The sequence below is a fragment of the Mastigoproctus giganteus genome, chromosome 6 (assembly GCF_048544385.1).
Source record: "Mastigoproctus giganteus isolate SK-2022 chromosome 6, ASM4854438v1, whole genome shotgun sequence".
In the NCBI taxonomy this organism is placed as follows: Eukaryota; Metazoa; Arthropoda; class Arachnida; order Uropygi; family Thelyphonidae; genus Mastigoproctus; species Mastigoproctus giganteus.
Genome location: NC_143580.1, coordinates 78,826,049 through 78,845,891, shown reverse-complemented (window position 1 = coordinate 78,845,891; position 19,843 = coordinate 78,826,049). Strand labels below are relative to the sequence as shown.

General features: G+C 38.5%; 1 protein-coding gene across 1 annotated transcript in view; it reads right to left on the bottom strand.

The window, feature by feature from the left end:
* SdhA (succinate dehydrogenase, subunit A (flavoprotein)) overlaps window positions 1-19,843 on the bottom strand; it is a 221,429-nt gene that overhangs the window by 115,865 nt on the left and 85,721 nt on the right. Inside the window, exon 8 of the mRNA XM_090376065.1 lies at window positions 9,477-9,634. Within this exon, the coding sequence (XP_090232191.1) occupies window positions 9,477-9,634 (158 nt within the window). The remainder of the gene's footprint in view (window positions 1-9,476; window positions 9,635-19,843) is intronic.

Here is a 19,843-nt window from a genome sequence, read left to right as displayed (position 1 = left end):
TCTCTCTCTCTCTCTCTCTCTCTCTCTCTCTCTCTCTCTCTCTCTCTCTCTCTCTCTCTCTCTCTCTCTCTCTCAGGGTAACACGAGATTTTTTTTTTAGCTGGTGCAGCATGAGCCTCAGGCTTCCTTGCACCTTATGGCTAATAATAACTCCATTAATCAGTTGAAAATTTGACTATCTCTCTTTGAAACTTGACTTTCTCCAGTCCAACCTTCCTAATAGTGCAATAGTTTTACTTGGTGATTTTAATGTTCACAACTCCAGCTGGCCTCTGTTTTCTACTCACATGGATCCAGCTGGTCGAGATGTTGAGGCTGTTGCAATTACCAATGACGTAACACAGATTATTCATTTACCTAGCAGAATACCAGACCTAACCACCCAGGTAACACGTTTGGTTTTTTTCTCGCAGACAACCCTTCTAAGTACACAGTCAAGGTAAGTGGACTGGTACTCTAGGCACCTCAAATCACAACTTGTTGATGGTCTCCTCTACAATGAAGCCTTTGTCTCATTTGTCTTGTAATTCCAAAGAACTAAAGGCTTAGTTCTTTGGCATTAAAAGAATGCAAAATGGGATGATCTGAAAGATATCTTTTCTTCTTTTCCTTGGTTGGATTACAGTTTCAGACCTTCTGATGTCAATGTTTGCACAGATCATGTCAGCGAAATTATTCTTGTAAGGATGGAATTCTTTATTCAACACTTCACCTTAAAATCTCATTCTTTTAACTACACTTTTTCCAATAAATGTACTAAGGCTGTTCAAGAGAATAATGCTGCATATCACCAAAGCTCGTGACAATTGTAAAGCAGTTATTAATCAGTCCAACCTAGATTTCGAACAGGCCAAGAATAGAAAACTTGCTTCTTGTACAAATGGTAGCCAAGCATTCTGGTCTCTTGCCAAAGCTACTGGCCACAACTTTTGCCCATCTCTGTTCCCACCTCTGTCAAAACCAGTGGCAACAGAACCATCTGTTACCCAGATGGTTCTATTGCCACTTCAGCTAAAGAAAAAGCTGCCCTTCTAGCATCCTATTTTTCTTCCAATTCGTTTATTGATGATCTGGTTAATCCCACAAATCCCAGTACACTTCATTCAACGCCTCCTGTGGTCCTTCGTCAAAAGGATGTCAGAAGGATTTTGACGAATCTTGATGCTAAGAAAGCTGCAGGTCCTGATTGTATTTCTCCACTTATTATCAAAACCTGTGCACCTGAATATACTCCTGTTCTCTCATCTTTTTTTCACTTTCTTATTCCAAAAGGTGTTTTTCCTTCTGCTTGGAAATTTGCTCATATCCAGCCAGTTCCTAAAAATATTTGATATTAGCAGAGGCATACAATGCAAGAAAGCAAGCTTATGCAGCATCAGCCAAAAAAAAAAAAAAAAAAAACACACCTCCCATTTCACCCCTCCATTTGTTCCAAATGCCTGTCCAGCTCAGCCTTAAATTTATTTAGGCTATTAGCTTCCACAACAAAAGGTGGAAGCCTAGTCCACCAATAAATTACTTACTGGCTAAATTACAGGTTCTACAATTTGCAGAACTTAAGCCTTTCTTGGTAAGAGCACCCCTTTGTTCTCCTCACCAATCTTGTTTTCTTCTTTGTACTCGTTCTAGCAACTCTACATCCTTCCTAAAATGATGCCTCCAGACCTGTACACCAGTACTCTAGGTGTGGCCTGACCATTGCCCTGTCCCTGCTAGCAAAATTCCTATATATCATTGACAAGACTCCATGACCTGCCCCGGCAGACCATCTACACTGCTCAGCAAACTTCATATTTGACTGCACAATTACCCCCATGTCTTTTTCACTTTCCACTTCCCTGAGTGTAGTACCACACAGTTGGTACGTTTCTCTTCGGTTATTGCTACCATATGCAGTACTTTGCATTTGTCAATGTTAAGCTTCAGCTGCCACTTCTCAGCCCATTTGCCCAACTTATCTAGATCAAGTTGGAGTGGCATACTGTCTTTATTGTTGTTAACCCTGCCAACCTTTGTATCATCTGCAAACCTGGACGTTAAACCTGATATACCTTCATCAATATCATTGATAAATATACAAACAACAATGGGCCCAACACCGAACCCTGGGGAACTCCACTAATAACATTTGTCCATGAAGAGCAGTGTGCATTGATTACCACTCTGTCGTCTCCCACTCAGCCATCCCTTAAGAGTGACAAATTCCTCCCATCCAATTATCATCCCATTGCACTTCTACTCTTCTAAAGTAATGGAAAAATAAATTAACTGCAAACTCTTAAACTACCTAGAAACCTTCCATCTGATCAACAATTGCCAGTATGGATTCCATCAGTGTCAATCCACTGGTGATACATTGGCAGACAAAAAAACTGCACTTGTCAATTTTGCAAGTAATCTGTTTATGCTGCATTGTGGATTGCAGAAATGTTCGAAATGCATTTGTTAGGAGATATATCACAGAGATATATCCCATCCAAATGCATGGGATATATCTCTGTGAATGAAATCCATTAAATTCCTAATTTCCATAAATATCTTCCCCAAAGTGTAAAATGCATAATTAACGGAAATATGAGAAATCATGACAACCAAACATACATTTTATTACATTTACGTGGACAAACCGAAATGACAAGTTAACATAAAAGTATTATATACTGTAAATCAGCAAAATAAGTCATCAATATTTTGTTGTTCCTCCTCGAGCTGCAATTACAGCCTTGCAACGATCTGGCCAGAGTTAAATCAACTTCTGGATATAGGGTTGCCCAATTTTGTGGTACCACACCCTTACAGATGCACCCTTACCCCTGCAGCTGAATTTCACTTGTTGGTTGCTTCTGAGCAATTTTAGATGACATTATGTACCAGCAAGATTATAATGATTTATGCACCAACATCGAGCCATGGTGATGAAGAGGTTGAAGAAATGTATACAGAAATTGAGTCTTCTAGATGAGCAGAAAACCCACTACACTATTATTATGGGGGACTTCAATGCTAAGGTTGGCAAAAGGCAAAACAGCGCAGAAAGAGGAACTATACGAAATTTTGGAATTGGTGAAAGAAATAAAAGAGGTGAAAGACTTGTGGAATTTGCAGAATCTCAAGGACTGTCAGTAATGAACACTTTTTTCAAGAAAAGGGTGAACAGAAAGTGGACATGGAAGAGTCCAAATGGATTAACAACTAATGAAATAGACTTCATCCTCACTAACAGAAGATATATTGTGAATGATGTTACTGTCCTGAATAAGGACAATGTTGGAAGTGATCACAGAATGGTAAGATATACACTTGATATAGATTTAGGAAAGGAAAGGAAAAGAAAAAACTGACTCGAGTAGTAGTAGTAGCATGTGATGCAAGAAAGCAAATGTATGAGCTTATGCAGCATCAGCCAAAAAAAAAACACACCATTCCCTCCAAATGCCTGCCCAGTTCCTCCTTAAATTTATTCAACCTATCAACTTCCACAACGACAGATGGAAGTTTGTTCCAGCAATTAACCACCCGCTGGCTAAAGGCAAATTTCCGCACATCTATTCTACATCTGTCTTTTCTTAATTTGAATTTATGCCCCCTTAGGTTCGTAATCTGAACAAGTGGAAGGATCCCATCAGAATTCAGCGTGCTGAACCCATTCAAGGCCTTATACACCTCAATCAGATCACCGCGCAAGTGCCTAGTCTCCAGCCACTGCAATTTGCAGAACTTAAGCCTCTCTTGGTAAGAGGATCCCTTCATTCCCCTCAACACTCTTGTTGCCCTTCTCTGTACACGCTCAAGTAAATCTACATCCTTCCTAAAATGAGGCCTCCAGACCTGTACGCAGTACTCAAGCCGTGGCCTGACCATTGCCTATACAGAGGGATAATCACCTCCTTTTCCCTGCTAGCAAAATTCCTATATATCACTGACAAAACCCCATGACCTGCACTGGCAGCCTGTCTGCAATGCTCAGTGAACTTCATATCTGACTGCACAATTACTCCCAGGTCTTTTTCATTTTCTACCACCTTAAGTGTAGTACCACACAGTTGGTACGTTTCTCTGGGGTTACTTCTACCCATATGCAGTACTTTGCATTTGTCAAGGTTAAACTTCAGTTGCCACTTCTTATCCCATCTGCCCAAATGATCTAGATCCTGTTGCAGTAGCACACTGCCATTATTGTCATTAACAATCCTGCCAACCTTTGTATCATCTGCAAACTTCGACATTAAGCCTGATATACCTTCATCAATATCATTGATAAATATACAAAACAGTGGACCTAACACTGAACCCTGTGGGACTCCACTAATAACATTAGTCCAAGAAGAGCAGCACCCATTGATTACCACCCTCTGTCTTCTCGCACTTAACCATCCTTTTATCCATTGTAGCAACTTACCCTTAATACCATTCTGCTCCAATTTGTACAATAGTCTTCCATGTGCAACAGTGTCAAAAGCTTTCCTGAAATCCAAATATATGATATCAAAATTATTTTTTGCATCCAGTTCCTTTGTAACCACATCATAATATCCTATCAAATTTGTCAGACAAGACTTTCCCTTAACAAACCCATGCTGTGTCTGAATTATTGCTGCAGTCTTGTCTAGATGATCCTGCAATGCATCTTTAACCAGTGACGTCATTATTTTACCTGGAACAGAAGTTAAACTAACTGGTCTGTAATTACTCGACCTTTGTATAAGTAAATAATACAAAGGTCTTTGAGATAACAGAGGAGGAGAAAAAGCAGTATGTACTGGAACTTAAGAACAAGTTTGAGCTTCTGCAGACTGCTCAGGGCCAAGATATCGAAGAGGAATATTACAACTTTCTGAAAGTGATAAAGCCCAAGAAACCTATAGGGAAACAGAAATCCAAAGAAGAAAAAATTAGTCAAGAAACACTTGTCATGATGAAACGAAGACAACAAATGAAGAGCAAGAAAAACACTGACAGGGAGAAAATTGAGTATACTGAGTTATGCAAAGCCATTAGAAAGAGACTCAGAGAGGACATAAGATTTAACACAAGAAAAGTAGAACAAGCATTAAGGGAAAACAAACGATTTAAATCAGCAGCCATGAGCAGTAATACAGAAAGACAAATGATACTGAAACTGAAGAATAGCGATGGTGTACTTATAAACAGCAGAGAAGGCATAATTCAAATAGCAGAAGACTACTATACAGAATTGTACAAGGAGCGAGGGAATGATACCAGCAGTGGGGAAGATGGATTGCAAAGTAGCAACACAAACGACATATACCCGATATTCTTCCTGATGAGATATAACATGCATTGAAGAAAATGAAGAATCGGAAAGCCCCGGGGGAAGATGAAGTTACTGTAGAGTTGTTAAAATTGGGAGGAAGAGACATAACACAAAAACTGGCAAGGCTCTTCACAAAGTGCATTAGAAAAGGTGTGACGCCTAAGCAGTGGAATAATGCAATCATAGTTTTGCTCCATAAGAAAGGAGATAAATCAGAAATTATAGACCAATTAGCTTGTTATCCCACATCTACAAGTTGTTCACAAGGGTCATTACTAACAGATTAGAAAGAATACTTGATGAGAATCAACCAAAAGAGTAAGCTGGCTTTAGGACAGGGTTCTCAACTATGGATCACCTTCACGTAATATCACAGCTAATGGAGAAAGCAAATGAATATAAAACACCATTATGCCTGGCATTTGTGGATTATGAAAAGGCATTTGACTCCATACAGCATAAGGCAATGTTTCGGGTACTGGAAAGACAAGGCACAGATACCCCATATATTATGATTTTGAAGAAAATATGAGAGTGCTACCTCCTTTATTAGACTAGACAAAGACAGTAGCAAATTTAAAATCGAGAAAGGAGTTCAACAAGGAGACACAATATATCCGAAGCTGTTTACTTCTTCTGGAAGATGACATTGTGGTCATAAGCCACGATCCCAAAGAATTAGAGGAAAATCTTAATCAGTTATGCACAGTTAGTAAGGATTTTGGACTAAAGATGAATATGGCTAAAACAAAAGTAATGATGAACAAGTATGCCACGGAAAGGGAAATAATGATTGAAGCAGCAGTAATTGAAAAGGTGGAGTCATATGCTTATCTGGGACAAGTCATTAGCTGTAATAATGATAAATGGCTGGAAGTCAAGAGAAGAATAAATTTTGGATGGATAGCATTCACAAAATATAGTCACATACTGAGGAGCAATATCCAACTTTGTCTGAAACATAAAATAATGAACCAATGTATACTCCCCAACATGGCTTATGGAAGTGAAACTTGGGCACTCACCAAAAGAATGGAAGAGAAGCTGAGAACTACACAGCGAAGTATGGAATGAATTATATTGGGAATCAGACTGTTAGATAAGAAGAGAAACACATCGATTAGGCAGCAAACTCAAGTAAAGGACATTCTTATCAAAACTAAAGAACTAAAATGGTCTTGGGTAGGATACATAGCTCGAAGACATGATGACAGATGGACTAAGAAAATAACAGAATGGTACCCAAGAGGAGCTAGAAGAAAACCTAGAAGACAAAGGCAGAGATGGATAGATGAAATTCATGAGTTTTTGGGTATAAAATAGATGGCCAGTGCTCAAAAGAGAAGGAACTGGTAAGTTGCTGGAGAGGCCTTCATCCTGCAGTGGATTGAAAATGGCTGATGATGACCAGTAATTTTCAATAGGGTTCAATTCTGACTGTTGCTGGGCCAGTCCAACACTGTAATGCCAGCATTTCTGAGGTATGACCTTAAGGGAGAAAAACAAGGGAAAACAATGGTGTATATTTTAAGCCTTGAGACAAGAAGACAAACTAATCATTAAATCTACATAGCATAAAACTTACCAATTTTGCTGTGTGTGTGTGTGTGTGTGTGTGTGTGTGTGTGTGGTGAGTTGCTAAGTCCTGATGAAAAATGCAGTTTTGGATGTCTGTGTGGTGATCCCTCAAACTTAATTCTTCCCACTGCTTTGCTTGTTATGCATTCATAGACCATCTGACCAGCAGGGAACTTTACAGTCTGTGTTATGCAGTCAGGATGATTTGCCTCTGATTTTCACCTTCTGACATATTGCTTCCCATCAGAGCCATGCAGGTTGAATTTTGGTTCGTCAGAAAAGATGGTGTCCCATTGCTCTTTTTGTCTATGAAACGTGTGTTTTAGCCCAAGCAAGTCACTTCTTCCTCATTTGTTGGGTCAACAAAGGCTTCTTCTTGGGCCGATAGGCATGCAGACCACATTCCAAAAGCAGTCTTTGAATAGTTCGTGCACTTGTTTCAACACCAGAGACCATCTCAAAGTCCAGTCTTAGATCAGGAGCACTAGCTCTGGGGAACTGTAAAGGAACAGTTCCCCCACTTTATATTGGCTTGGTAATTCAGCCCATAATTTTTTTTAATTTATCATAACCTCTTGGATTTTAACATTCTTTCACCTTTCATAAATTTACTACACTTCTTTTTCTACTATCCTCACCCTGCTAGTTGCTGGCACTTTGTAATACAACTTAATATATATATATATATATATAGTGTTTTTTTTTTTGGAAAAAAATAGGTGCTAGTACTCATTCTTTGCTATCAAGAAAAATTGAAAATTAAAAGGATATGAAAGTACTCTAAAATTTTTTTTTTCTGATATTGTTACTTTATTTGTAATGTCTTTGGAATAAAAACAACAAATTAAGTATATTAACACACAGTTTATTAAGCATAAATTTATTATTCAAGTATAATAAAAAATAGGTATAATGTGAGTAAAATAAGTAATAAGTAAAAATAAATAAAATAAGTAAAAATAATTTCATAATAAAGTTTTTGTAGAATATTCCAAATTTTTATTAAGTTCTCATCTGACAACACTATGCCGACTTCTTTTCTTCTGTTTGTATCTGATGCTGAATGACGTTTCTGAGGCAGCCACAAATAGACATATTTACTGGATCGAAGTGTCACCGTTAGGCCTACAATTTTAAGAAATAGTAGAGAAGAAATTGTTTTTGTCATCAACAAAGCTCTGGGTGGGCTGACAATCCGATTCATTAGTGAAAATCTTCGTTCACATTCACTCGATGAAACTGGTATCATACTCAGTGTTCATCAAATGCTTCTATTCTTCCGAAATTGTCTTTTCAATCAGGAATCCATGAATTGCATTTCTTTTGTTTAACTGTAACCTAATTGACAATTTTCTAATTTCATTTTCACCAAATGCCAACATTTCATGTTTAGAAGGTTTAATACAGTCTTTGTCCTAATTTTCCTTCTCTCATCATCAATATTGTCACTAGTTCTTTAATTTGAATTTTTCTTTTCTTTTTGAAACTGTCCAAAATGTCAGTGTCATTCAGATATTGTGACCATGTAAACAGAGGGAAAATTTACGGAAAAATGTGGATAATGCACTTCCACAAAACAACCCATGATTATTTGTTGGGGTAAGAGAAAATCTCTCTCCTAATTCTCGAATGAGGCACTTACAGTTAATTCACGTTGGCGTCCAATCTACAGCCTATGTGGAAAATGAACCAAAACAGCATTTTAAATTTTGTTAATTATCAAAAAAATTCTCATTAAATGTTTTGTTCAGTAAATGTAATTGTGTATTGTACTTAATAAAATTTTCGAATATTTTCAATTTTACTTTATGTAACAAGATATAGAAAATTTAACACACTAATTTTTCTCGAATCACTTAGTGCAGCCCACGAAAGAAATGTAACTTTATTTTTTTGAATATGGCCCCTATACGGGTAAAAGGTTGGACACCACTGCAGTAGACGGCTGACCAAAGCCCATTGTCACTATCAGGAATACCTCTTGATCTGCTTACTGTTGACCAGCACAACTTCTCCGTATGTGGGACAACTGGTCGGATAGGTTTTATGAGTACCACTAAGTTGTAGAATGGTAATCCGTTAGCTCTCATGCAGCAGCACTAATTGCCGAAGGCCAGAAATGCGAACAGTGCATATCAAGTTAAGTCTGTCCTAATCCGTTTGTTATACGAAAATTTTCTTTGCTCAATGGAAACTACTGTATTTTAAATGTAACTTCCAAGGGGAATTCAAAAAAAATGGTTATAAAGTTTTATACAGAAAATATCTTAACAATAGCCAGCAAAAAATGCAAATTTAGTTCAATAACTTTAAGCTTATCTGAATAGGAAGGTAAACATGAAAAAAATTTATGGAATATTACAAATTTCGAAGTGTACTGCATCCAAATTTCACATGTCACTGTTAATAAAGGTGGCGCTACACTGTACTACACTGTACCACTACGTACCGTCCCCAAAAAAGGCACTTTTTTTTGTTAATATACAAAAAAACATCTGCTAAAGGGTTAGAATTCATACAGAAGGATCATATCGTCAATTACTTTTTAACACCTAACTAAAAAAAGTATATCACAGATTTTCATACATTCTAAATCAAAGTAAATGAACATACAGTTACAAACCTTCTGTTATAAGGCAGCCAGCTCCATAGATACCAGTAGGATGAAACTGAACAAATTCAAGGTCCTGATTTGGCAAACCAGCACGAGTTACCATTGCAGTACCATCACCAGTTGATGTATGAGCAGAAGTGCAAGAAAAGTATGTACGTCCATATCCTCTAAAAAATATATTATGAATTTCATTAATTTATTAAATGAAAAGGGAAAACACTGCAATATCTTAAATCCATGAACTATGATATGCACATTATGAACTATGGTTTTACAAGTATACAGATTTCCCTGAAGGAAAGTGTATTAAGTAAGGTGTGGCTATTAAATAACGAGACTGCATGCACAGACAATACACAACAAGAACCCTGTGAAACAAAGGCACAGAAGTAAACCTTAAACTTTTCCCTAGTTGATAATAAACAAAAGGATCAAACAACAAATTAACCTCAAATTTAAAAAAAAAAAAAAAACACTGCAGAAAGCATCAACTAAGAGTTGTTACATCAAGTTTATGGAGAAGATACTATGTCAAGATGTTTGTTTGTTATTTGGTTTTTAGGAGCATTAGCAACTAAGGCCATATTGCTCCGGGATATGCGGTGGTCATTCCCTGACCTTTCTGCATCCTCCGTATTTGGTGGTGACGGGCTCGAACCCCGGTCTAATCAAAAAGTGTGTGCTATGCACTGCTGCTCCTTCCCACCTGGCTACGGAGGCGCCACTATGTCAAGAGTTCACATATTTGAATGACAAACGATTTTAAGAAGAAAGAAAAAAATGTGAAAGCCTATAAATGATCAGACCATCTAGTATTCATGAAAATATAGACTAGATAAGAACACTGATCAGCAGTGTCCATCTTTTAAGCATTATGACTGTTGCATCAGAACTCAAGATGGACAAAGAAACAGTCAGACAAAACAAATTTTAACTGAAAATTTAGGCATAAGGAAAGTGTGTGCCAAGATGGTGCCAAAAATTTTGAATGAAGATCAAAGGATGAGAAGACTCCAAATTTGTGAAGATGTTTTGAAGAAAAATTAAGATAGACTTTTTTGAGTATTGTAACCATTTGCAATGAAAGTTGGCTGTTTCAGTAAGACCCTGAAACTACCAGATAGTCAATGCAAAGGAAGACAAAATAATCCCCTAGACAAAAAGAAAAAGTAAGAATGTCAAATTCAAAAATGAAACCATGCCTCTTGTCTTCTTTGATATTAAAGGAATTATTTTGGTTGAATATATCCCACCAAATCACACTGTTGATCTAACATACTACATTGAAGTTCTGACAAGAATGCATGAAAAAATTTGAAGGAATATTCTGCCTGAATTGTGAAAGTATGGTTGGATGCTCCAGCACACAACACATTCTCTCTCTCTCTCTCTCTCTCTCTCTCTCTCTCTCTCTCTCTCTCTCTCTCTCCCTCTCTCTCTCCCTCCCCCTCTCTCTCCCTCTCTCTCCCTCCCCCTCTCTCTCCCTCCCCCTCCCCACAAATTTCTGGGAAAATCTGTGGGTGTGGGGACATGCACTCTGCTTGCCAGACCAAGCCCATTGTGGCTTTTCTCTTCCCTAAACTAAAAAAGTGTACTTAAGGGAACCCATTTTCAATCAATCAAAAACATTCTGGGAAAGAAAAATAAAAAACCGGCTGAAATATTAAAAGGAGTTATAGAAGATGACTTCCAGATATGTTTCTATGTTGGAAGAAATATATGAAAGAGAGTGTGCAAGTCAGAGGGAATTATTCTGAAGGGTATAACTTGGAAGGTACAAAATATTTAATTATTTTTTTAATTGTAACAGTCTTTATTTAATAGCCTCACCTTGTATGTATGTACATATTTATTAAATATGCATGCACACACACACACACACACACACACACCAAGCACGAGAGTTATTAGAACCTGTAGTACTTAGTACCATGCATGAGTTGAAGGTTAAGATGAAAGAAGGTACTTGTTGACATTAGACTTGTATTGCTGTAGATTGTAATTTTCAGTAAATATGTATGAAGGGAGGTTGTTCCAGAAAAAGGATGGTGAAGAAATGAGGAAAAGTTCTGCAAGTTTGAAGTTAGACAGTAAAAGGATATAGACTGGTTGTGGCATGTATTCGGACTGCTTTGGAAGAGAAAGCAGAAATTACAGAAGCCAATTCAGAGGAACAGTCTCTGTGGAAATATCTATAGAAAAGGCATGCAGCGAAAACAGAATGTCTCTGATGAGACAGAGTGGAGAGACTTTTATAGGTGTGTCATTAATTAACCTAACTGCCCTCTTTTGAATGGAATCTAGAAGACAGGTTTTGGGGGCACTACCCCAGATGTGAAAACAATATTCCATGGGGGGGGGATGGATTTGCAAATTTTACAGAGTGAATAGCTGTTTGGAAGAAAAGTAATGCTGAAAGTGAAAGGGAAACCCAGTTTTTTAGATTTAGAGGAAGCAATATTTGTAATGTGCTTATGCACAAGAGAGATTAAAAGTCAGGATAATCCCAATAGAGATATGGTCTTGCCTAGAAATCTGAGTGTCATCGAAGGTAAGCATAGGAGCAGAAGAATGACCTTTGAGGGAATAAGAGAGGACTGAGTTTAAGAAAAATTGAAATCAACTAAGTTATCTTTGCCCCATTGGAGAATTACCTGGATGTTTGTTTGTTATTTGGTTTTTAGGAGCATTAGCAACTAAGGCCATATTGCTCCGGGATGTGCGGTGGTCATTTCCTGACCTTTCCGCATCCTCCGTATTTGGTGGTGACGGGCTCGAACCCCGGTTTAATCAAGAAGCGTATGCTACGCACTGTTGCTCCTTCCCACCTGGCTACGGAGGCGCCGAATTACCTGGAAATCAGCATTTAAGGAACTGGTAGTGGACATTCAAGAAGTTGAAGCTGCTTGTGCAGGGCAAGGTTTCTCAAACTAGAAGGTGGAATGCAATGTGCTCATCAGCAAAACTATCTATAGGATTTCCAGTCAATGGATGTTATTTGGTTTTTAGGAGCATTAGCAACTAAGGCCATATTGCTCTGGGAATATGCAATGGTCATTCCCATGACCTTTCTGCATCCTCCGTATTTGGTGGTGACGGGCTCAAACCCCAGTCTAATCAAGAAGAGTGTGCTACACACTGCTGCTCCTTCCCACCTGGCTACAGAGGTACCTCCAGTCAATGGAAAGAGTAGAACTGCAATGGGACAATAATTGGATGTGAAGGACTTGTCACTCCTTTTAAGGAACTGGCTGAATATGAGTAAATTTCTAAGCAGAGGGAAAAAAACCAGTCAGTAGAATAAGAAACCTATAATGAATATATATATTTTTTTACTGGTCTACTTGAGCACCTCACTCAATGGCATAATAGACCTCCACAAGAAGACTGAAAAGTAATGTCTCTTAATTCATAACCTCAGTGCTAGATGGAACAGTAAGTTCCAACTATTTCTCCATATAGCTAATAGTTTCTAGTTAGAATATACACAGCATTTGTATAGTTGTTGGTTTACAATTTAAACTGTTCAAAATGAAATTTCTGTACACACTGCTTCCTTTATACCTTACTCTGCTTCCCTTATATCTGAATGATACCACATCTGATATCCCCAGAATGTATGCATTTGATGACTTAACCAGCAATACAAAATCATCAAATTTATTTACTGTGTTCCTAGCATTGGTGTACATGCAAATATACATGCATCTGTTCTTATTCTTAGTTACTCTAACACAGCCCATGTAGTAGTAGTGGCATGTGATGCAAGAAAGCAAGTGTATGAGCTTATGCAGCATCAGCCAAAAAAAAAATATATATATATCACACCATTCCCTCCAAATGCCTGTCTAGTTCCTCCTTAAATTTATTTAACCCATCAACTTCCACAACGACAGATGGAAGTTTGATCCAGCAATTAACCACCCGCTGACTAATGGCAAATTTCTGCACATCTATTCTACATCTGTCTTTCCTTAATTTGAATTTATGCCCTCTTAGGTTCGTAATCTGAACAAGTGGAAGGATCCCATCAAAATTCAGTGTGCTCAACCCATTCAAGGCCTTATACACCTCAATCAGATCACTGCGCAGGTGCCTAGACTCCAGCCACAGCAATTTGCAGAACTTAAGCCTCTCTTGTAAGAAGATCCCTTCATTCCCCTCACCAATCTTATTGCCCTTCTCTGTACACGCTCAAGCAAATCTACATCCTTCCTAAAATGAGGCCTCCAGACCTGTACGCAGTACTCAAGGCGTGGCCTGACCATTGCCTTATACAGAGGGACAATCACCTCCTTTTAACTGCTAGCAAAATTCCTATATATCATTGACAAAACCCCATGACCTGCCCTGGCAATCTGTCTGCATTGCTCAGAAAACTTCATATCTGACTGCACAATTACTCGCAGGTTTTTTTCATTTTCTACCACCTTAAGTGTAGAACCACACAGTTGGTAAATTTCTCATGGGTTACTTCTACCCATATGCAGTACTTTGCATTTGTCAAGGTTAAACTTCAGTTGCCACTTCTTAGCCATTCTCTGCCCAAATTTTCTAGATCCTGTTGCAGTAGCACACTGCCATTACTGTCATTAACAACCCCGCCAACCTTTCTATCATCTGCAAACTTTGACACTAAGCCTGATATACCGTATTTCCCCATGCATAAGATGCACCTTAATTTTGGGGTCCGAAATTTTTAAAAAATGTATTACATAAAGTTATTGAACTCAAGTTTTATTCATCATAAAATTCATACAACTCATCACTGTCAAAACTCCCATCCATTAGCTTGTCCTCATCTGTGTCTGATGACGAATCACTGTCTTCATATATTGCCTCGTCCTCAGTTCCATCTATGGCATTTGAAATGCTACACTTCTTAAATGACTTGACAATGATCTCAATCTTGATATTATCCCAGGATCTTTTCACCCAGGTACAAACTTCTCCTATAGTTGGTTTCTTCACTCTTCCTGCTGGTGTCAAATTGTCCCCAGAAGACTTCATCCATTCGTCTCTCATGGCAGCTTTGAAGGGTTTGTTAATGCTGACATCAAGTGGTTGGGGCTGGGATGTCAAGCCTCCAGGTATGATGGCAAGTTTTGTTTTTTGCTCTGCAGCAATCTTCTTTGTGTTTTTTGTTATGTGTGCCCTGAACTGATCAAGCATCAATAGAGCAGGTGTGCATAAGAGCCCACCTGGTCTCCTGCTCCAAACTTTCTCAAACCAGATCTTCATCCCATCCTGATCCATCCAACCCTTATCATGAACGTGGACAATCACTCCTCAAGGAATGTCTTCTTTGGCATTGTTTTGCTTTTGAAAATCAGCATAGGAGGCAGATTGTTTCCGTCGGCACAACCAGCTAGAACAACTGTATAATGGCTCTTTTCATATCCACTTGTCTTAAAGTTACAGTTTTCACCCCCTTCTTATCAACAGTTCTGTTACTTGGGACATCAAATTGAAGGGGGACTTTGTCCATATTTGCAATCTGTCTCAACTCAAACTGATGTGTTTTCCGACATTGAATGACAAAACGATGAAATTCAAGGACCTTCTGCTCATAGCTTTCAGGCATCCTTTGGGCAAGTCTGGTGCGTGTACGCATGCTTAGTCCATTCCATTTCACGAACCTGAAGCACCAATTGTGTCCTCCTTTGAAATCAGTAACTTCTTTTTCATCAGCAATTCTTCTTCACTCATGCTGAATCATCTTTGTGGACACAGGAATTCCAATTGTCCTCTGCTCTTCAATTCCTTCTCGAATTCAGGCCATTTTGCTGACTTGCCTCTCATGGCCTTCTTCTGACATGGCATTTTCAGTAGGGTTTCTTCTTCCTGTAGCCAGTCTCCGATTGTTTTCTCAGTTGGAGAAGGACCAAACTTACGTTCAGCAGCACGATTTCCGTTCACTTTTGCAAACTGGATCACTTTTAACTTGAATTCAGCACTGTATGAAAATCTTTTCTGAGCCATTTCTGGGCAGAACCTGGCACAACGTAACTTAATATACCAGTAACAAGTGCAAAACAATGAGCATAAAGACAACAAGCGCGAAAAAGCGGGAAATGCAAGGAAAAAAAAACCTACAACCACTGTATAAGACGCACCCAGTTTTTATACCCCAAATTTTTCGAAAAAAATTTGGGTCTTATACGGTACCTTCATCAATATCACTGATAAATATACAAAACAGTGGACCCAACACCGAACCCGGTGGGTCTCCACTAATAACATTAGTCCACGAAGAGCGGCACCCATTGATTACCACCCTCTGTCTTCTCCCACTCAACCATCCTTTTATCCATTGTAGCAACTTACCCTTAATACCATTCTGCTCCAATTTGTACAATAGTCTTCCATTCGTAACAGTGTCAAAAGCTTTTCTGTAATCCCAATATATGATTTCAAAATTATTTTTTGCATCCAGTTCCTTTGTAACCACAATATCCTATAAAATTTGTCAGACAAGACTTTCTCTTAACAAACCCATGCTGTGTCTGAATTATTGCTGCAGTCTTGTCTAGATGATCCTGCAATGTATCTTTAACCAGTGACTCCATTATTTTACCTGGAACAGAAGTTAAACTAACTGGTCTGTAATTACTTGTGTCACCCTTCGATCCCCCTTTGTGAATTAGGGATACATTTGCACATCGCCAGTCCATGGGGACCTCCCCTGAGTCCAAGGATGCTCTCATAATTATGGCTAAGGGTTTGCTTAGTTGCTTTGCCACCTCCTTCAATATAACTGGATAGATCCCATTCACCCCAGGTGCCTTTCTTATGTTTAACTTCAACAATTTCTCCTCCACTTTGCTCTCAGTTATTACAAAATCATTAAGAACCCTGCTACAATTTGATAACCTTCTGCCATTTTCAAACCTTAATAACTCCTCACGTGTAAATGTAGATACAAAATACTCATTCAGTTTGTTTGCTATCTGAACAGGAACATCAACAGTCGAACCATCGAGATCAAGTGGACCAATCAGATTCATCCCCTTCCTTTTAGAGTTTATATAAGTAAAGAAATCCCTGCTGTTTTTTTTAGCATCCTTTGCCAAAGATTTCTCGTAATCTGCTTTCGCTTGCCTAACCTCCTTTGTGACCTGATTACAGACTAGCTTATATCTGACATAGTCTGCTGAGTCGCTTGATAATTTATATGCATCCCATGCATTTTTCTTCTCTGTCACGAGTCTCATTAGTTCATTTGATAACCATTTAGGCCTAAACCTTGAATAATATTTCTTAATAATAGGTATGAAACTTTTAGTAGCTTCCACAATTAATTCCTTGAATGCTTCCCACTTAGAATTTACTGTTGGTAACAACATCAGTTGATTCCACTGTACTCACCTTTAAAGCAAAAAACTCTTTCCTTTACCCCTGATGGTAATTATATCTTTAAGTAAATCCCACATCAGTAGACTGTGATCATTGCCACCTAGTGGTTCCTTTATCTGCAAATTCTTAATACACGAATGAACACGGCTGATAACCAGATCAAGAGTATTACCCTCTCTGGTTGCCTCGTGAATATGCTGCTTCAGAAAACAATCATCCAATAAATCCACAAAAGTCTGACTAGTGTGTGTGAGTGACCAACCCACAAGTTCCAGTCAATATCTGGGAAGTTAAAATCCACCATTATAAGACATTCTGATTTACTAGCCCACTATTTCTCTGTACAATTGTTCATTGTACTCATTCGAGTCATCAGGCCTATAACACCCTCCTACTCTTATTTTTGCTTTTGCAGTGCTTATGTCACACCAAACTGACTCAACAGTGCACTGTTCATCTATATCAACTGGATGCACTTCTTTTGATTTTATGTTTTTCTTAATTAACAGCATGACACCTCCTCCCTTCCTATCCTCTTTCTGTACACATTGTACACCCCAAATTCCAATTCTGCATTTCTAATATCAGTGTGACACCACGTCTCTAATATCCCAACAATATCTGCCTTTGATGTCTTGATTCCTAATTACCCTGACATATCCCATATTTTTTGATTCCTATTCCTAGTTGTCCTGACATATCCCATATTTTTTAATTCCTATTCCTAGTTACCCTGACATATCCCATATACCCACCTGTTTCATGATGACTGCCATCAATCCCTGAAACTCCCAGTATCCCTCGCTACAGGTCGCTACTTATTCTAATAGGAGTTGTGCAAGAATCACCTGCAGCTACTTTTAACCTTTTAGTCTGGTTGCCCCCCAAGCTAGCAGTTTTCCGACCCACCTAACACTGCCTTGATAGCATCAGCAAATATTCTTGCACCCTTTCTATTTAAGTGTATACCATCTCTGTAGAAGCAGTCTCTCCTGTTAACAAGCACAGACCACGCTGAAAAAAAATTCTACCCCTTGAGCCTTGCACATTCCCTCCAGGGAGTGCCTCCGTAGCCAGGTGGGAAGGAGCAGTAGTGCGTATCACATGCTTCTTGATTAGACCAGGGTTCGAGCCCGTCACCACCAAATGCGGAAGAGTCAGGGAATGACCACCGCATATCCCGGAGCAATATGGCCTTAGTTGCTAATGCTCCTAAAAACCAAAACAACAACATTCCCTCCAGGGCCGAATTGATTGACAAGGCTCTCATCATGTACTCCCTCCTATCGTGTCTGGGCAGAATTGCAGACACTCAAATTTAACCCTTACTCACGACTTTTTTGCAACATTGACCTGTACTTGTTAAGTACACCTACAGATCTCCTACTCTTAATGTCATTGGTGCCAATGTGTACAAAAATATCACCTTCTGTGCCGTTAAAAGATGATATATGCTTTACAACGTCATCAACTTTTGCTCCTGGCAGACATACCCTGGTCCTGTTCCATCTATCCTTTTTACACAATATATTCCCCATCTCCCTGACAATAAAGTCACCAACAATAACTAGTTCCTTTGGGACCAGCACATTCTGCCTTGGAGATTGCCGCTGTGTTGTCTGATGCCCAGGAGTGAGCTCTGGCGTTGAGTTGGGCAGCTGAGAGGTTGACGGGGCCCTCATTAATTTCTTCAAGGGCATCTACCCTACACCTCAAGCTCTCATAGATGCCCAGTAGAACGCTGAGTTAATGCCTAATTTCTAGACAACCTCTGCACCTGGTACACACAAAGACATCCACCTTGGCTAGATCATGTTCTGTTTCAGAGAGTTCGGCAAACATTTCACAAGTTGCACATTTTTTTAGGCTGTGATGCATTGGAGAATCGCCCCCCCCCCCCTCAGTTCTCCCGAGTCACAACGCTCTTGCCACTTTGTGCCTGTTGCTTTTCTGCTCTAGTCTGGGGCATGATATTTTAAATTAATAAGATCAATAAATTTAATTAATTAATTGTCAATACTACGCTATCTAATAGAATCCTAAATGCAGTGATGCGTATTACGCTATATAATTATACGTTAGACCTACCTAGTTACCACAATTAAAAATTTGAATTCCCTACTACTCTATACAAAAACAATGGCTGCAAGATTCGAACGAAATAACGGTTTTACATATGTTAAGTAGTAATCTGCAAAAACTATCTAAATTAAAAATAACCAGCGTAACTATAAGACTACGTATAAAGTACAATATAAAATAAAAAGGCAAGCATCGCTTTTTCAGAGCATGTAATTAACATCTGTAATTTTTAAAGAAAGTCCTTTCCTTCTTCTAAAATGTCTCTCAGCAAGTCTTTTGAAATCTTCAGTACCTTGCTTTCCAGGCTGCTGCATGTTAATGTTCCAATAGAAGCAATGTGAGAATTATTTTAATATCTGCTGCAGCTATTAAGCCTGACATACCTTCATCAATATCATTAATAAATACAGAAAACAAGGTGCTCAGCACTGAACCCTGGAGGAATCTACTAATAACATCAGTCCAAGAAGAGCAGTACCCACTGATAATCACTCTTCTCAGTTAACCACGATTTTATCCACATCATTAACTTTCCCTTAATGCTACACTACTCCAATTTGTACAGCATTCTTTTACATGAAACAATATCAAAGCTTTCCTGATATTCAAGTATATGATATGAAAATTAATTTTCTGCAAACCAGTTCATCCAATCAGGTTGGTCACACACACACCTTAATCAAACCACACTGACTGCAGATGCAATTGCATTCCTATCTAGATGGTCCTGCATTACTTCTTTAATTAAAGAATCCATTATTTTCCGTGGAACAGAAGTTAAGCAAAAAGTCCATAATTACTCATCACTTTTTGATCCCTCTTTGTAATTTGGAGATACATTCTCACATCTCCATACAATGGGGTACCACACCCCCTGAATTAAAAGATGATCTTATGATTATAGCTAAGGATTTGCTTGCCTGATTTGCTGCTTTCTT